The sequence below is a fragment of the Cavia porcellus genome, unplaced genomic scaffold (assembly GCF_034190915.1).
Source record: "Cavia porcellus strain 051 isolate PalLab524CR breed Dunkin Hartley unplaced genomic scaffold, mCavPor4.1 scaffold_12, whole genome shotgun sequence".
Classification (NCBI taxonomy): Eukaryota; Metazoa; Chordata; class Mammalia; order Rodentia; family Caviidae; genus Cavia; species Cavia porcellus.
In genome coordinates this window covers 52,439,189-52,458,075 of record NW_026947495.1, presented here as the reverse complement: position 1 = coordinate 52,458,075, position 18,887 = coordinate 52,439,189, and the positions used below count along the sequence as shown (strand labels likewise).

The window sequence follows — 18,887 nt, the reverse complement described above, 5'->3', positions numbered from 1 at the left end:
CCAGTGGTAGTTTAACAAGTGAATATTTAGTCAATTAAAAATAAACTTAAATAAAATATGAATTTTGCCCCCTTTTATATGTTTTAGATATGAAAATTTCATAGGATTCAAACAAACCTGAGAATTTAAGATGTTATAAGAATGAGAAAAGTGTTGGAAAGAGAAACATTTAGTAATAAGATTCTATGATAGCAGGTTTATTACTTTTAAATACTGAAGTATTCACCAATTTTTCAGAGCCATTTGTCCTTGATATATATTCATAAGAAGAAAACACTTTTGATATTGTGGCATGTTCACAGATCTTTCTGGGGGAGGCTCTTCATTTTATTTTTCATCTTCTCCCACTCACTCAATGTACAGAAAACTGGCTCATTGGAAGAAGAAATGGGACAAACCCGGTCTAGATTAATCACAAAAACATTTTCTATAAACAAGCTGAAAGCCCAAGTTCAAATTCTCTCAATTTTGGATCGGAGAACTTGGTAGAAAATGGCTGTTTCATGATTTCTATTACGTAGTGCCCGAGACCCGATTAGGCGTTATACCAAACTTGTCTATGTTAATACATTAAGTCAATTATATTAAACATAAAATATAAAATTCCTTTACAATTTCTTCTTTGCATTTTTTATGTGCTTTCCCTCTGGCTTTATTTGAGGACAAGTGAAGTGAACAATGTCAGAAGTCTCCAGGCACCAAAGGCCAAAACCAATATGAAACAAAGAGCTGAGCAAATGCGTGGTCAGCTGGCACTGAGCTACCCAGGGCACCATCCTAAATAATTTACACTCAGAAATTCACTTCAGGACCCATGTCCTTTCAGTCAACTGTCTATAATCAAAAGCAGACTTCTCAGTGCTCCTCATTTCTTGAGCAGCACAGATGTGTGCAAATTGTCTTGCTTCTTGTCTATTCAGTAAAGATATCATGAAGGTCTAACTTTTGTAATACAGGGAAATGTAATTTTGTCATAAAAGAGGTCACTGTTAACCACTGATAAGTCAGTGGCAAGAACTTCTGTTATTTAAAGTTAATCTTGACATTCTCTACCTTACAAATGCAATCAACCACAGAAAAGTTAACCAAAGTCCTACAAGTAAAAGCAAGACAAAATCAGATATGGTGGCACATGTCTGTGAATCCTGCACTTCAGGAGGCTGAACAGGAAGATCACTAGTTTTGAGCCCAGGCTGGGCAATTTAATGATGTAAAAAGCTGGAGATGTAACACTGTGAAGCTCTGAGATTGGACTCCAATACCGCAAAAACAAAATGACCACAGAGACCAGATCTCAAAATAAAAATGAGATAAAGATGTAACTCAGTGTGGTTAATCTGCACAATAATTCTGAGGTACATGTACATATATCTAACACAATGTTATTGCTATATTAATTCATATCTTATAAATGATGAAACTAAAGTTTAGACAGTTTAAGAAATTAGCCTATGGTATTCAAAGTTCAAACTATTTCTTCTACATATTGTCACCTTATGCATTTCTTACATCAAATTCCTAATGATTTATATAACATTCTGATGGTAAATGAAAGTTTAAGAGAGAGAAATGCAAGATTCAAATGCATACTATTCATAATCTCTCCTGTCCTTCAGTGTATTAGAGTACTGTTTATCATTGGATGAGTCCCTGCATGTACCAATGTTCTCTCCAGGTGTATTTCAAGCTCAAAAGCTGCATTTAAAATGCCATATTTTCCAGACATTCATATTCAAATATGATACCTGCTCAGGTTTTTGGCATTCTTCATGACCATCTGCTAGTATGGCATGATGCCCATTTGCAAGGTAATAAGACAATTTCAGGAACACACAGATGCCAAGCATACCAAGACTTAGATTGCTAACCTGAAAAATGAACCAAGTAATTTTTCTTCTATGATGATCAAATCCTCTTGATCCAACTACCTAATCATCGCTTTCATCTATTCCATTAGGTAAGATCACATTACTTGACATTTGGTAAGAGCAGGTAAGAAATGGCAATTACTAGTTCCAACCTTGGACTCACTTCTGTTTGTGGGTTTTAAAGAGAAATTAAGAAACAATCCTATAGAATAAAATCCTGTCATCTTCACCTAAGCTAATAAGTAGGCATCTGCCATAGGGAGAATGAGTGTTGTGTATGAATCCCCACATGTATTTTTCAATGTCAGGAAGCTTCATGTTTTTACTTACTTGTGACCAATCAAATCTCCAGGAGTCCGTGTCTGAGACAAATAAGATGGTTCAAAAGTTGAGAAGGCTTTGCATTTTCTGTAGATGTAGATATGATTCCTCTATTGACTCATCTGTCTAAGAATATAATGATAAGGAAGACAGGCTCAATTCGGAATCATAGAAAGCATCCTTTGATGTGAGAACCTATGAGGTACCTCACTGGAGTTTTCTGATCCATTCATTATTCTCTCACAAATATGCTTGTTGTGCATATGTTTCAAGTGAAGAATTGTTTAAAGAATAATAAATAGTAGTGAGAGGCTAAGAAGAAGAAAAACAGCACAAGAAACTGGAAGGGAAGTAATAGAAAAGGGAGAAAAACATTAACAATATAAATGTATTGTTAACCTACACCATTGGTTTCATAGTCAGTTATATACAAATATAGAAAAAATTGGGTATTCATGAAGTAATGTGTCAGTGAGCTATATACAGTATTTGTGAATGTTACATGTCTTTTTTGCTCCATTCTCTATTCATATAAATATAAAACAACATAGTTACATATATTTTTAAATAGACATATGAATGTATTAAAAGCTATACACACATTAGAAATAAGGTTCTATAAGGTAATGCAATCCTCAAGAATAGTTTTTAGTGGACATTAACTTATAAGATATTTTATCTTTTCCAAGTTTTTAAAAAAGGAAATTTAATGTAAGATGTTTTACAATAAAGTATTATAAGAATAAGACAGTTGTGAAGTATGTTTAATCATGTGTCCAATAAAATTTATATGTTATATGAATAAAATATGGTAACCCTCATTATGGTAAACTGTATTTAGTTATATTTATTCAACAGTCACTTATTGACCATATACAGTGTTCACAAGTGTACTGGCAAAATATAACCACTGAAATAATAGCAATACAAACTTATTTTTACTTCAAATAACTATTTTTAATATTTATGCAAGAAACTTTAATGAAGGTGGAAGCCATTGTTAATTTTCTATTATCTTATTTTGAAGTTTGGTATCATTTTCATTGTTTTGAGTTTTATTGGTTTGAGTTTATTCTGTTTTGTTGTGTTTGATTTTATTCTATCCAATGGCACGGGCAGCTGTTTCAAAGATAACAAGATACATTATGGTAGCCATTTTGCATTTACTATTATCTTGTTTTGAAGTCCTGTAACACTTACACTGTTTTGTTTTGATTGGCATTATTCTGTTCTATTTTGCTTGGTTTTGTTCTCTTTAAAATACAAAAGTTAAAAATAATAAAAGTAGAACAAAGAAAATCATTAAGTTTAGGTGAGAAAGTATCATGTTTTATCTAACAACAGATATTAGATTCATATTCTATCTTTCTCTAATTTATATATTCATTTATATATTCATTAAGTTAGGAAAGAAGGAAAAAGTGAAGGAAAGAAAGGAAAGAAGAAAAAAGGAGTAAAAGGAAGAAGGAAGGGAGGAAAGAAAAAAAGAAGGAAGGAAATAATATGTAATATAAATGAGGCTAAACCTCTTAGAATTTGATAAATTTGACCCTCACTTGATGGTGGACACACATGCCACAGGAAAATGAGTCAAATTTGTCAGTTAGAAAATTATCATAAGACATGTTAAAATCAAATTCCACGGTTCTGAAAGGTTTTGATTTAGATGGTCTAGAATAGAGTTTAGCAACCTTCCCAAATGAATCTAACATACAAAGTTTAGACTATACTTGGATAAATGTTGTCTACATTTAATATTTCTTTCAGTTTTAATACTTATCCATGAATATTTAGTTTTATAGTCCTACTTGCTTTGGTGGAGAAAAAGAAATATACATTTTATGAAGCATATTAAATTTACCAAACACTCTAGATGCATTCTTCACATTTGTATATGTATATTATAATACATTAGATATAAATGGATAATTCTGCTTCAATTTTAATCTCACACTTGAATAAATTCAACACTGCATATTATTACTTTCTGTAAATGATTCCTGTGACTAATATTTGAAAGAATGACAGTTGTAACAAGAATAAAAAATATAGAAATGTAGAAGAGAAACAGAAAAATGATCTATAAAAACCATTTAACTCACTTTCAATGCATATCATTTCTAAGTTAGTAAGAGAAATAAGAATGGAAATTTAATTATTGAAAATTTCAATAGCTTGAATCATGAACATTTCCCCAAAAAAGCAAGGATAATGCATTAAAAACAGAAAGACATTTGGTCTGACTTACTGTCTTTCTGTCCCTGTCAATTTATAAAGGGTTGACATATTTTTAAAAAGTAGTGAAGCTTACCAGTTTAACTCAGTAACAAACAAAACACCATTGCACAATGTTTCAACCTGGCCTTACGGTATCAGTGTGTAACTTTAAATCTAGTTAGGGTGGGAAATTTTGTCTAAACAAGTCTGAAAAGTATTGAGCAATTTCCTAGCAGTTATAACACTGATCCTGAGTATGGAATAGTACAGTAAAATTGGAGAAGGTGTAGGGACAAAAACACCAGTGTGAAGTGTGAAGGACAAGAAGGTATACTAGAAGTATGGTGACTTTAAAGCAAGCTAGAAAAGGCTCCTAGTCCTTCCATTTACTAGATTTTTTTTTTTAAGACTTGGTTTCCTTGCCTGAATATAGAGTTGATAATATCTTCTTTAAAATTATGTGAAATAAGTTAGATAATACTTTGCTCAACAAGTGACCCACATCAAATTCTAGCTTTCTCATTCGTCAGGATTCCTTTTAAAACATGGAATATGGTCAACAGAAATGGAAAAAACAAACAAAATCCAGAGGTTTGTTGTTATACTGAGTGTTATGATTTGTGTCTGGACAGCCCCATGCTGTGGTAGGGCTTTTACAGAAGTAGATGAATCTGGAGCATGAGATGAATTCATAGTACAATGCTGGGATTAAGGGTACTGGGATTAAGGCTATGAGTCCTACACCTGCCCTAGGGTGGGTAGCCTGCATACAATAAAGGGGCAAAAGGACTCTCTCTGGCTTGTTGCTTTTGCTGTGTTCTGCTCGCCATGAATTGCTCTCCTCTGTGGAGCTACCCTGTCTTGGAGCCAGCCAATTATGGACTGAAACCTATATAGATTGTGGGCTATTAAATACACGTTTCCCCCTTTAACTTTGGGTGTCAGATATCTTGTCTCAGCAATGAGAAAAGTAACTAAGACACTGAACATTGCTCTGTAACTGAAATATCCATAGTTGGTTCTAAAAACTCTGCTTGCAAAATGTGTAGGAACAATTGATATTGGACTATTCTTCGGAGCAGATTTGAAATATTTCTCTCTAAAGATTTCCTTCAACCTGACATGCAAATATCGTGAGTAACAAGATCATATTTTGGGATATTAACATTTTTTCTTTAGCACATTCCCTATATTAGTCTCTGTAGCTATTAGACTTAGCACACTATTCTAAATGGATCCTCTTCCATAAAAGGGAAAAGAACCAAAATCTCAAATTAGAGTTCCCATAATAATGATGAGTAATACTGAAAAACAAAGTAGAAAGGCCAGGGCTTTAAGAGAAAAAAATATTTTAATTAAAAGTAAAAAGCTGAGAGTAGTGGCACAGGCTTGACATCCCAGCTCTCTGGGAGATATAGGTGGTTTCGTGGCAAGTGTGAGTCTAACTTGGGAAAATTTAGCAATTTAGGGAGATCTTGTCTCAAAATTTAAAAGGGTTAGGATGTAACTCACTGTGAAGTCTGTGGGTTCAATCCCTAGTACGAAAAGGAAATGAAGGAAAGAAAAAAGGAGAGAAGGGGGGAGAAAGACAGACAGAGAGAGAGAGAGAGAGAGAGAGAGAGAGAGAGAGAGAGAGAGAGAGAGAAGAGAGCATGAAGGGGTAGTTTATGGACATAGAGGAGTTTTTACATAAATAATAGGGCTGCAGTATATGAAGTAAAGGATGATTTTGGGAAGAGACAATATTGGAAGGAGCACATTGCACTTAAATTAGAGCAAATTGTAGGTGTGGGCATGATATTGTACCTTCCTACTCCCATCTTTCTTACTAAAGAAGCCTGTGATAATTATGATGTCATTTGGGAACAGATGCAATGAGCCAGTAAGATGTCAGCAGGATTAGATCTGAATACAGTCTTACTTTCTTCAGAAGGCAAGAGAAAGCATCATGTGGTAAAATACACGGAAGTTTATGAGGTCCCAAGGAGATGCAAAAAAGCTGACTGAATTGCAGTAGACCATGAGAAGCATGCAAACATGTTGACGGGAGCCTTTGAGCAGAGACCACTTGGCTCACACAAGCTGAAGATTACACAACAGGCCCAGGGACACCTACTGCCAATGTACCCAAGACCGCTTAGACTGAGCACAGTAAATTATACCCAGTGAAGACCACAGGGCTATGGATCTCAGCCTCCATGTTAAAAACAGGACCTAGAGAACTCAGCAAAGAAAGAAAGAAAAGGGAAATGGAGCCAGGGATGTTGTTCAGTGGCACAGTGCCTACCGGGCAAGTGTGAGTCCTGAGTTCAAGTCCTAGTACCAAAAGATGGGGGGATATTTCTAATTTAACTGGATGGGCCCTTAAAAGGGACTGTAAATAACTGAAAAGACTGATGTTACCTGGAACTAGATAGGTCTGTTGTGGCCATATGGGAATTAGGTCGCAGAAGCTAAAATAACATAGAAATCATAGCAAAATCAACTGGTGCTTCCTTGAGGTTCTATCTACATATAGTATCCTCTAGATGCAACATCTGCTGTGATACATAACCAATACCAATCTTGCAAAATGTCGTAAGAGTAGATATGATGCATATTGGACTATGGAAAAGAGCATGGATATTTGGGGGCAAATGGAAAGGAAAATGAAGCAAGAAAGTTATTATTTTTATGCCAGCACATGCACAGATGGCCTTCATTACACAAGGTCTAAGATAAGAATGATGTTCAACACTTCAGCTTTAAAAATTATAATTGCAGTAATTGAAATAATTCTAATTGAGAAATAAAACTTACATGTGTATTTTTAAAAGTTTAAACCATGATTATAATATTGTAGTTATTTACAGTTTAGAGAATCACTGACAAAATTTTGTAAAAATTATTTGAAGCAATAGGTGTCTTATCACAATCTGTCTGTAAAGTAATATGACACTTTATATGTCTAAGTTCACCATCATTTTAGATAAAAGTTAATTTTTTCATTACAATCTCTAGGCTCAATAACTTAAACTGTTCACATGATCCAATGTTTTACTTCTTTTCTGGTTCATTATTTGTCCTAAATTCTTTTGGTTGCATTTGTTTTTACATTTGCCATAATTCAAGAAATGAAAAATGGTTGGGTGAACTAACAAGGAGATGTTAGAAAGGAAGAAATTGTTTCCTTTTCACCTATTTTATCATTAGATAGATTTAACTCAATTAACTCATTCAGCCATTCCATGAGCATTTATTTAGTGCCTATTATATACCAGACCAAGTGCTTTTTATTTTATTTTTTTTAAACATTTGGTGTCAATTTTCTTATGTATGTTACTATTACCTACATTTAACCCAGAACTCTATAGTGTGATTAGACTAGAAACATTTCAATGTTTGAGTCAATGTCAACAATTATAGCTTCCACATTTCAAGGTCCTTATCAATTTTGAAATGATATAGAACATTGACATTTATGAAAAGTAGGTTCTTGAAATCAATGTATAGATTATATTATAGATTATACATATTTAAAATCTCCTTTTTATAAAGCTGGACTACAAAGACTGACTGTATGATGGGTTCCACTTGTTCACTTACAGGTTGTAATAAAAAATCATTTGCATTTTGCAGGACAATTCCAGGGGGTTGCATTCATAACCACTATAAAGAAGAGATTCTTGGTATTGTGCAGAGTGGTGGACCTACATTGGCTATTCTACAAACTCTGCTGCTCCTCTCTTTTTGTTCAAATATACATGTGAGCTTATTAATAGGTGACCCTTTCCCAGGACAAGAGATGATTTATGTTTGCGCCAAACCAGGCTCAGTAATCTCACTCTCCTTGCCAGTCATGAGCTAGGCTCAAAAATGTGACCCAATAATGCTAATAGTAAATCCCTGATGAATTTTGGGAAAAGCTCTTCCTTAAAAGTAAAAACAGACTTGTACTAGGATAACATTCCTCTTCTTTCACTAAGTGCATCTGGAATCTTGTCTCATGTGACACCTGGAGCTATTGCATCCGTAATGTGGAACAAAAATCATGAAAATGGTCAGGATCTGGAGCAGAAATCAGGGACCTGAACAACTTGCAAATTTTCTATTGAGAGACAATGGATCTGTTAGTGCTTGGGCTATTTTTAAGATATTCTTCTCTTACCTGCAACTAAAATAATCTTTCATGGAAGTAATGGATTTGGCTCCTCCTTTTGTCATTATGGAAATTGAGGGATAAAGTGATTTGATAAACTTTGTAGTCAGCAACCAAGAAAGGAAAAACAAAATCAGTCAATCAAACCAATCAGTGGTATTCCAACCAGCCTCACCAGGGAGTAGCAGGTCAATCACTGAGTGCAAATTTATAAAAGACACAGTTAACTTTCAGTGTATACCAGTTACAACTCTGTCTTAAAATTAAGTTAATTGGTTGTGATACTTAGGGGACTAAAATATAGTTTGGTTTCCTTACTTGATCTATGTAATAACCCTACAGGTTCTTCTACTGGCACCTGGCCAAGATCCCTGATTACCTGATTACCTATATGATATAGTAAAAGGATGAAATAAGAAAGAGACAAATTTAGTAATACATTCATGATGGGGGGCTGGGAAGTTAATGCTCTGGATGAAAAGAGACCATTACACTCCAAACTAGCCACTATTTATTGGGTGTGTACAACATAAAAGGGCCAGAGGAAAATACAAGGTCTGCAGAAGATTCAGAGGTCGGTTATTCAAAAGGCAACAGACAATCCTGGGATGACTCAGGAGAGTGGAGATGACTTTATGCTAAGTATCTTGCTCTGGAGTGTGCTTCTTAATCCTAGTAGTTTTAGTTTAGTCTTAGTGGGTGGGAGAGGATGGCCCATCCCAAAAGAGTAGATAGGAAATCTCAAAAGAATGATTCCATATTTTCAAACCTCCATTTACCCCGTAAAGAAGTATGAAAAATTAGCCATTGTGAATTTGTGGTCCTGAACATGTTTCTCCTTCTTCTTTTTTTTTTTGGGGGGGGGTGTCTGTTTTTGTGTAACCATCATTCTGGTTGCCTATGTGTTTCTTTTATTCTCTCTTCATCTGTATAGTCAGAAATCTGATGGTTCTGAGCACAAGTGAGTTACTGGAAAGTGAAGGATAATATTGTTATAACTCTAACCAGTAGTCCAGGTTTTCCTGTGTAACACAATTCCAATCTTGTCATTTTTGAAAACTGAAATAAGAATGATAATCACACTGAACATGGGCATTTTAGACAGCAAACAGGTGATACTTTTAAAAGCCTTTGTCTTATTACCTGTCTACCCATGCAAATAAGACAGAACTCTGCAGTCTGTTTCTATATTTGCTTGTTCCTGTAGCCATTCTTCACTGTTGTTTCCAGGGAGCTGAGAATATCCAAAATGCTCAAGTCAGCCACCGGACACTTGATAATGGATACCCAGGCAGGGATCCTTAGCAGAGGATGTTTCATGGATAGTCTGTGTGTCTTCATTCCTGTGAAGGCTGCAAAATATAGCACAGCACAGGTGAATCAAATTGTTCTCTGGGAAAAAGCACAATATTTAGTGTTCTCAAAAGGAGAATTTTATTTTTCTTCTTTTAAATTGGAAAAAAAAAAAAAGGCACAAGGCTTGTGGCCTTAAGGAGAGAAGCACAGGAATAAGGCTGCTTTTGTACTCTATTAAGGTTGAGATTAAAGTCCCTACTGATAAACTGAACATTCTTTAAAAGTGACCAGAAGCAAACAATGTCTGTTTGCTGCTACTTTATTACAAAGACACCACTGAGAATAGCTAAGAATATACTATTTGATCTTTAACAGGTTGACCAAATGATTGCAGTTGGCTCCAGTACATGAGATGCTTTCTGCAAATTATTGTTTCTGGTTATAAACCTTTATAATATCTCAGAATGAATTATGTATGTATTTCATGTTTTCTTTTCTGTTATCAGCCTTGATGTTCTCATTTCAAGTTTCACCCTAGCCTCCTAATAATGCAATATTGAGGCCATTCAGACACTAATTATGCCTCCGTGGCTTTTTTGAAATGACTAAATCAGCATCAGTTCTATAATTATCATTAGCAAGTTTGCATCAGTGTTTCAGATCACTTGAAAAGCTCAACTTAAATGATTTGTGAATGTACTCATCTAATACATTGAATGCTCTCTATAGATACAAACAGGTGCTTGCGTATCGCTTTATATAAAATAGAAAGTCTGAACATGTATATTGTATGAAATATATTCTATTCAATATTAAAGCATTATTTCCATAGCTTGAAATATTAAGTTATATAGAGACACCTAAAATACTTGTGCTTTAAAAGCTCAGTTGGGGTGAGCAGTGTTAGGAAATAGAAAACTATTACACATACTTAAGGCTAGACCTGATGTCTTCCTCATTTTCAGAATGTTCAAATAGGAATCTGGCATGGGTGATTGACAGGAAGAAGTATCCAAATGCAATTCCTCTGTATTTTCATTGCTTCTGTTCTTGAATTATTGATATTGCCAGTAGTCATTTGCCATGAAAACAAATCAAGGTATGTATGGTTAGCACTTACTTCAATATGACACTTTTATATATTAAAAAATATTTGCAGTATAATATTCTTATAATTTAACAAAATGAAAAACTGGTAGGGAAAATAAGTACAGCAAAATAAGGGCACAGTACAAATTATAATCTTAATTTTGACCATTTGGAAAAATATTATAGAGGGAAAAATTTGCTACTGAGAAGCTCTGAAAATTTCTTTGTGTAACTTAGAAGGAAAAGACTCCCCTTAAACCAGGAAAACAAAGAAATCTGATAAGAATTTCTGAAATTAGGTCTCTTTAGGAATAGTGGATCATACATCAAACATTGAGCTACTGTACATTCCAGTGACAATTTGTGTGTGTGTATATATATATATATATATATATATATATATATATACACATTTTTCCCTCATCACTTTATACTAGATCCTTGTTTTGTACCAAAAAAATTGTGTGAGGCTATAGTATTTTATGACCTACATTATTACCCTCTGGGTAGTGAAATGATGGTGCCAAACTAATTATTGCTTTGTCTAATTTTAAATCCAGGTCTATAGAGATTAACAGCTTGCACATTAATTCAAAGCACCAACAGCCCACCAAACCTAATGGCGTTTTAAATGAATTAAAAACTCTGGAAAACTTTAACATACTTTATAGAAGGGAATGTATATCTGTATTTTTATTCTGTATATAAAAACCAAATTAAGTTTGCTTATTTTGCTTGTCCAGACATACTCCAGGAAGTTTCCTATCTCCCACTATTGTGTCCCTTGAAAATGAAATACCTTCTAAGCGAAAAGCACAATCTGAGTGGAACTAATTGTAAAGTGGTAGTTGAGAGAGGCAGAATAAAGAGTCAAGAGATCATGCTCAGATTGAGGGGAAAAATCCAGTTCTAATGTTTCCTCTCTTTTTGTGTCTTTGGTGTTAAGTAAATGACTTTAAACACTCTGGCGCTTTGTAATATTACAAAACAAAGGTGGAGTATTGAGCAATCAATACAAATAGGATATCTATTTTTAAAAAAGTGAGGAAACATATTGCCAAATCCTACAGGAAAGGTTGACAGCTAGAGGGACCAAAAATGAAAGACCATTACAATAACCTCCCAGTTATGTTTCCAGTTCTGTTATTTCCAGCTCCATCCCTTACCAGGCATTGAACACATTGCCTCTAGCTCTGTGTAAACCCTCTGCCACAGAGCCACACACTCCATCCCGTTAGCTTTGCCATAAAGCAAGATTTAGCCTATATAAGTCTCTTTCTTAAAAACCTTTCAGAATTTCCTATTACCTATGCACTGAAGTGCAGACTTCTCACTTAGTAACCCAATGAGTTCCACAGGGATGGACCCCTATTCTGATTTCTATCCTCATTTTCTACTTGGTAGCTGTGTTAAAAACAAAAACAAAACAAAAAGCTCAAGACCAACAAGAATATCTGTATTATCCAGCAAAGGACTCATACAAATTCCTTTCTATCTGCCTTTACTCATGTCTATTTCCTTTAGCCCTCAACTCACTACTTTCCAACACTTACTTGGAACCATCATTATTAACTTAGGTACTGAACGAGGCAAGGCAAGAGGGAACATTGCTTGCCTTCAAGAAACGCACAGTCTAATAGAAAAGTCAAATAGAAGGATGCTTTTGAAGTGCTGTGAAGATACAGAATGACGTATACTAAACCAGCGATGGCAAACATTTTAGAGCTTTCAATGATACAAACAATCTGCTCTGATGCGTGTGCCCTAGATTCACCAGCACTGTACTAGATGCTGATGAGAGTGCAGAGGAAACACATTTAAGTGCCCAGGGGAATTCTGGTATTTATGTCTGGAAGAAGTAAATGCTGAAAGTTTTAAGGAAGCCTACAAAAGAGAAGAGGAAAGATCACTTCAGGAAGAGGTGTGATAACAAAGAGAGACATGGAGGTAGAAACAACACATTCATGGGAAACTACAAGTGGCTTGTGTGCTAAAAGATAAAGATGGAGACTGCAAAGTCCAAAAGAGCTGCTCTCTCCTTCTTAAAAAAAAAAAAAAAAAAAAAAAAAAAAAAAACCCCATATATTCTGGGAAGAAGTTTTTATGAGTGTACTTAAAACATTCACATTGAGCTATATTTATCTGGCTTCACCCATAAAATGTTAATGTCAGTTTTCTTTAAACCCTCTACAATTTTTCATGCAATGCATTTAACCACACTAAGAATTCAGCGTGTTCTTTCTGAATGAAATTGAAAACTGTGCAAACTCAGGCAAAGATTGCAGTAAATATATGAATAATACAAATACACGTGAATGAAAAATATAATCAATCTTTAAGTTGTTAGAAGAAAACATCTCTGCCAATGAAGAAAATATCTGAAGTGAACCCATCCCAGGACTTTCCTGGTTGTCTTATCACAGGGATAGATTGCTTGGGAGGTGTGTGGACCACTCCCAGTATCATTTGACAGAATCTTCATGTCAAGTGTAATTCTGAAAAATCTGATTTATTCAGTGAGCTCCAAGTTTTCAGTAGATTTGGAGTGGAGAGAATGAACATAAAAACTAGTAGTCTTAGTTGAACTGAAGTGTAAATAATGTTTCTTAAAATATACTGCAATTTTAGGGAAGCATTAAAAATTATTGTGGAGCTAATGTCCATTATTGTAAGTCTTAGCTTAGATGCATGAGCATAAAAAGTCTAGATTTCATAAACAGCTATTAAGTCCTACAGTGCTTTGTGAAACACAGTAGATTGAAAGCAGTTATAATTAGTCTTGTTTTATTAAAATACTTCCTGATTGAGTTCCAAACTAAAAAAAAAAAATTTAAAAATTGAATGGAATTATGTTTTAACATTTTATGAAAACTATACTAAAAAGCCCTTCAAACTTGTGTTTCTCTTTAAAGGATATCATCACTGTTTAAAAAATCTTCTCTTCCTCCTGCCTACTTTCATCAAGGTCATCTTTTCTTCTCCTCTCTCCTCATACAGGTAAGGCACATTTCTGTGACCACACTAGCTCATATTATTCTTAGTTCATTCCATGCAGAAAAAATATAGTCAGCTGAAAAATTGCATTCAGTATCACTTTACTTATTTCTTTAGCCTTCCTTCACTTTTGTTGCTGTTCTTTATATGATTTTAAGAAAAAGACAAGGGAAAAAGTGAACAAATTCTTCTCCTTAGCATTAACTTGAGAGGACCAGAAGTCCAGGTATGCAGAGGCTCATGTACACACCCTCCAGAAGGAAAATAATAGCTATGCCTATTTTTTGTTCTGTTTTTTTTTTTAAAGCCCAAGTTAGATTACACTGCACATTCGAAATTCATGTGTTTGTCAATTTACAATTCATTGTATTTTAATGTCTCTAACATTAAACCAGATCCAGTTAAAACAAAGAAATATCCAGTGTAACTGAGCCAGCCAATGGGAAAAAAATAGCCAATCGGTTCTTCTCTGTATTAAGTGTTCCCTTGATTAGCTAATCAGCCTTCTTTTCTCAGTTTCTAATTCTCATGTTGTCACAAGAAGAGTTTCATAAAACATAGACATGGTTGTCAGTTACAGCCAGAAAATTCCTTTTGCATACAAGTTTTAAAGATGAATGTAGATAGAAGATGATGACCGTTAAAATGCTGCTTAATCATACCACATCATTAAGTGTATTTCTAAAATGTCAAAAACTGTAAACAATGAAAACAAAGCAATGAGCTTATATGAAAAATAAAGCTGTTTTATTTTCTTTTGCTTAAACTAATTATAGAACGGTATATTTTGCCCACTACTAAAAGAAAAAAAAAGTTAGAGCAGAGGCAAACCTGCAGTGGATCTTATTAGTCATGCCAACCACATAATGGATATTCTATAGCATAAGTCTTTGGTCTTCCTGGAGTATATGCAATTTGAATAATTTTAAAACTGTGTAAATACATGCAGTGCTCTTCTGAATAGTTTTCCTTTTCTTTGACTCCATAGTTAATTATATTCATTGACATGTTGAACAATGATTTTATGTTTCAAGTGAATATATAAGGGAAATTTAAAAAGTACTACTTATTAGCTATTAATATATTCTTTCTAACTTCACTTTTTTTTTCTGTTTTTTTACAGAGCAGGGATCTTTTTAGATATTGCAAGTGAATTGGTTTAAGACTGTTACCAAAACATAGTGTTTTTATAATCAATAGGTATTCTGTTTCACTTAACATTTTTAGTTACACGAGAAACTGTAAATTGAACACCAGTAATTTAGTGTTAAATGTTGATGAGCTCTGAACTTTTTTAACCAACACGGACCAAGTAGTTTTGAATGAATTGCACAGAGCATCTGCCATGTGTCCAGAGGATTTCTGGTTGTCATTCCCCAAATGGGCAACAATTGAAATTATTAGTTTTTCACTTTTAAAAAATTTACTCATATTTAATTCAGCAGCAACACAGATATTTTCTTTGTGATGAAATCCAACAATTTTTCATATCATTTTTGAAGCTGTCTTGTAACATGTAACTAAAGGAGTTTCAGTGTTCTTACAACAGAATACAATTGTTCTTATTTCAAAGTTCAGTTTTATTTTTTAAATGTGCACGAAGGTCAAAACCATTCCAAATAGAAACCTCATCCCTTAGAAATATATGTTAATATCTCGAATCATTCTTTTATTGACGTTAAATTCTGTCATTTGCCTAGATTAATTTTTTTTTTTACCATGTGAACTTAATGCATGTATTCAAATGTGAGAAAATCACAAAAGAGTGAACTTAATTTCAAAGTAAACGTTAGGTATTTTTAAAGAGCTGGATTTCAGCATCTGGAGAGCTGCGTCTTAGTCTCTTAAAGCTCCATCAGAAAAGCTGAAACAGGAGGAGGGTCATTCCTAAACAAGTGCATTTTCGGTTCCAACCGTCAAAGGTAACATTTTCAGCTTGATGGACTTCTGGCGGAATGCATAATTTCTCTCTTTCATTCTTAGCTTAGCTGAAATATAATGGGCTGGATGTCCACCAGGCCAAAGTATAAACTCGCAATTTGTCTATTAAAGTCATATTTAATGAAAATGAAGAGAAATTATTACTCAACTCACTCTCTCATTCCAATTCCTACAGAACTTTGGCGGGGACATTATCTCGTAGACATCATGATCAAATGTTATTGTTTGCTTTATTATCTCAGTTGGATGGTTGACTAGTCTAGAATGAAATAGGTTGAAGGCAATACTCTCAGCCTAGAAGTCTGAATGAGGTTCCCATTCAAATGATCCTGATTGTTTGGGGGTGGGGCGGGGTGATTAGTAAACCAACTGAGCTTACACTGCATAGTAAGCGTCTGGATGCAGCACATTTACATCTAACAAGAGACCCCAGAAAACGTGTGTGTGTTTCTTAAACCTTATGTTGCGAACAAAAGGCTATCTCAGCAACAGACAATCAGCACTGCATTGCTCCCTGGGATGCGAGCAACACACTCAACTGCACATTTCATTCTTCCTCAGCTCCCAGCGCCACAAAGCCCCTACTCTCTCTCCACTCCTGGGTCCCCAGATTCTTCCACGGAGGGGGGTTGGGAAGGCAGGAGCCTAAAGTCTCAGCCTGCGCTCCAGCAGCTCTCACCCGGGGCCCCCGGGCGCTGCCTTCCCCTGCCCCAGCCGCCTGGGGGAGGTAGGGAGGGGAGCCGGGGAGCTCGAGAGGGGACCGCACACCTAGATACTTAGGATTTTATTTATTCACAGGGAGGCGGGGGAAGAGAACTGGGTTAATGCAGATTTTCCTCCCGAAGTTGCCTCTCGGTGGCAGTTAAAGTCGTTTTTCGGGCCGGTCCTGGGACCCCGGGAGGGCGCGGCGAGGTCCCGGCTTCAGCGCCGGCTGCCGTCCGGTCCGCGGGGTGGCGCGGCCGGGGGGCGCAGGGCCGCAGCGGCGGAGCGGCCGGGCCGGCGGGAGGCGCCCTCGGAGGCCGGCCGGGGAGCGCACGGGCCGGCCGCTCCCGCGTGGCGAGCCGACCCCTTCCGGGTGCCCGGCCGCGCCGGCTGAGCGCGCGCGGGGACAGCGCCGAGGCCCGCGCGCGCAATCATGACCCCGGGACCCCCTCCGGGCCGCGGGAGCGCGGCGGCGAGGCTGGGCGGCCGCCGGGGCCCCGGCCGTGTAACATGACCCGAGCGGCCGGCCGCCCGGCGCGGCGCGGCGCGGCGCGGCGCGGCCATTGAGCCCTCCCTGCCCATGAATCTCTGGCGCGTCTCGGGCGCGCTGCCTCCCGCCTCCTCGCTCCCCCTCCAGCTCCGCGGGCTCCGCGCGCCTCGCCCTCTCCCTCCCGGTCCTCCCGCTGCCCGTCTCTCGCCACTGCCCGCCTCTCTCCACTGCCTCCCGTCTCCTCTCCCGCACGGCAGCCTCGGTCTCTTTCTCCCTCTCTCCTTTGAAAACTGATCTTTGGCTCTTAGTGTGAAAGTGATTTGAATTTGGCTCGGCGGCGCTCTGCGCCTGCGCTCAGCCTCTGGCATGCTGGCTCCTTCCAAGCAGCTGTTTTGGGTTTGAAATTCCAACATGGCAGAGGCTGCAGTCCGTCTTCCCTTCAAAAACTTGGAATGATTTCAAATCATAGGCACCTTCACTTAACCCCGGCTTCCATTCATCAGCAAACACATCGGATCGATGCTACGCTAACCTATCGGGTTCTCGCTCCGCGCGTTCAGGTAAGAGGAGCCTCGCAGTTTTCTACAATCTGTTTAAATTTGTTTTTGTTTTATTTTTAAAGAATATAAATAGACCCAAGACCTGTAATAAAAAGGGATCTCCGAGTTGTGCTGTAAATATGAAATTTAATTTCCATGCGTTCTATTCTGTACACCAACCTGCTGTCTAATTTCTCTGTACAAAGTAGCCCTGAAACATTATAAGGCATATTTTTGCTGCTTAATCATTGTAACAATAGTAAGGGATTAAGACTTCGCGATTGCAAGAATCTCGTTTTTTGCTGTGTTGGGCTTACTTATTACTATCTTTTTACTTCAAAAATAAGAAAAATAAGAAAGCGGAGCCATAGGGTGGGGCTAGACTTTCTTCGGGAACTAACTTCTAAGTAAATAAGAAGTGTAAATAAGAATCTTGCACACACACAAAAAGTTGAGGTTAAATTACAATCTCGTGGCGGGGGGGGGGGGGACGGGAAAAACGTCAGGAGATCGGTTGCAGAAAAATGTAAGCACATCATCCTGGAGGGGTACAGCGTGGTGGGCGTATTGTTGGCAAGGAACGGGAGAGAAAGATGTATAATTTAATGGTATATACAATCCACTGATCCTATTACCGTCCTCCCCGGAGCTCTTGTTAGTTTCAATGGGAGTGAGTGAAATTGACATGGACTTGCATTCCTGGTCATGTGCTTTTTTTCCTTTCTTTCTTCTCTTGTGATCTGAGATCCCCTTTTTGTTGATGTTGCTTTCCCCCTTAATTATATGCATGTAGGTTAAATGAATACCTGACGAAAGGGCCCACGTTTCAAGGCAGTGACATTTGATAGCTGAGAGGAAAAGTGGCTTTAATGAAAAGCAACCTTTGGAATTCCTGCTTGTGAGAAATCCAATTCAGCTTTTTGTGCTGCCAGCAAGAAATGATCAGTAGCACCAGTGTTTATGGTATGTCAGTTTTGGAATTTACTTCCTTTGCATCTAAATAGGAAAGACAAATTAAATAGCATGATACAACCATTGAAGACTGCTTGGGAAGCAGATGCTGATGATACGCTATTGCTTTACAAATATATTTTAAAATATTTTATCTGTCATCATACTTTTTTGTATTTGCTATCACTTGTTTATATATTGCAGTTTTGATTAATATACTACTTGAGCCCACTTTTATCAGTTTTAGCTGTAATCCAGAAGTTGCATGTTACTAGTAATGCACTATATAACGACTGAAGTCAAATGGTATGTAAATTAGTTAAACTCAGTGTGGGTTTCTT

The 18,887-nt window shown here is 36.7% G+C and overlaps 1 protein-coding gene across 4 annotated transcripts in view; it reads left to right on the top strand.

Moving 5' to 3' along the window:
* Positions 1–17,300: 17,300 nt before the first annotated feature.
* Fign (fidgetin, microtubule severing factor) overlaps positions 17,301–18,887 on the top strand; it is a 126,249-nt gene continuing 124,662 nt past the window's right edge. For 2 of the 4 annotated variants that reach the window (XM_063259178.1, XM_063259177.1), the window contains exon 1: positions 17,301–17,616. Coding sequence is in view for 1 of the 4 variants with exons in the window: in XM_013142560.3 (XP_012998014.1) it covers positions 18,534–18,558 (25 nt within the window). In the remaining 3 variants the exon portion in view is untranslated. Of the gene's footprint in view, positions 17,617–18,388; positions 18,559–18,887 lie in introns of all 4 variants that reach the window. The other 2 variants (XM_063259176.1, XM_013142560.3) reach the window with 2 other exon arrangements.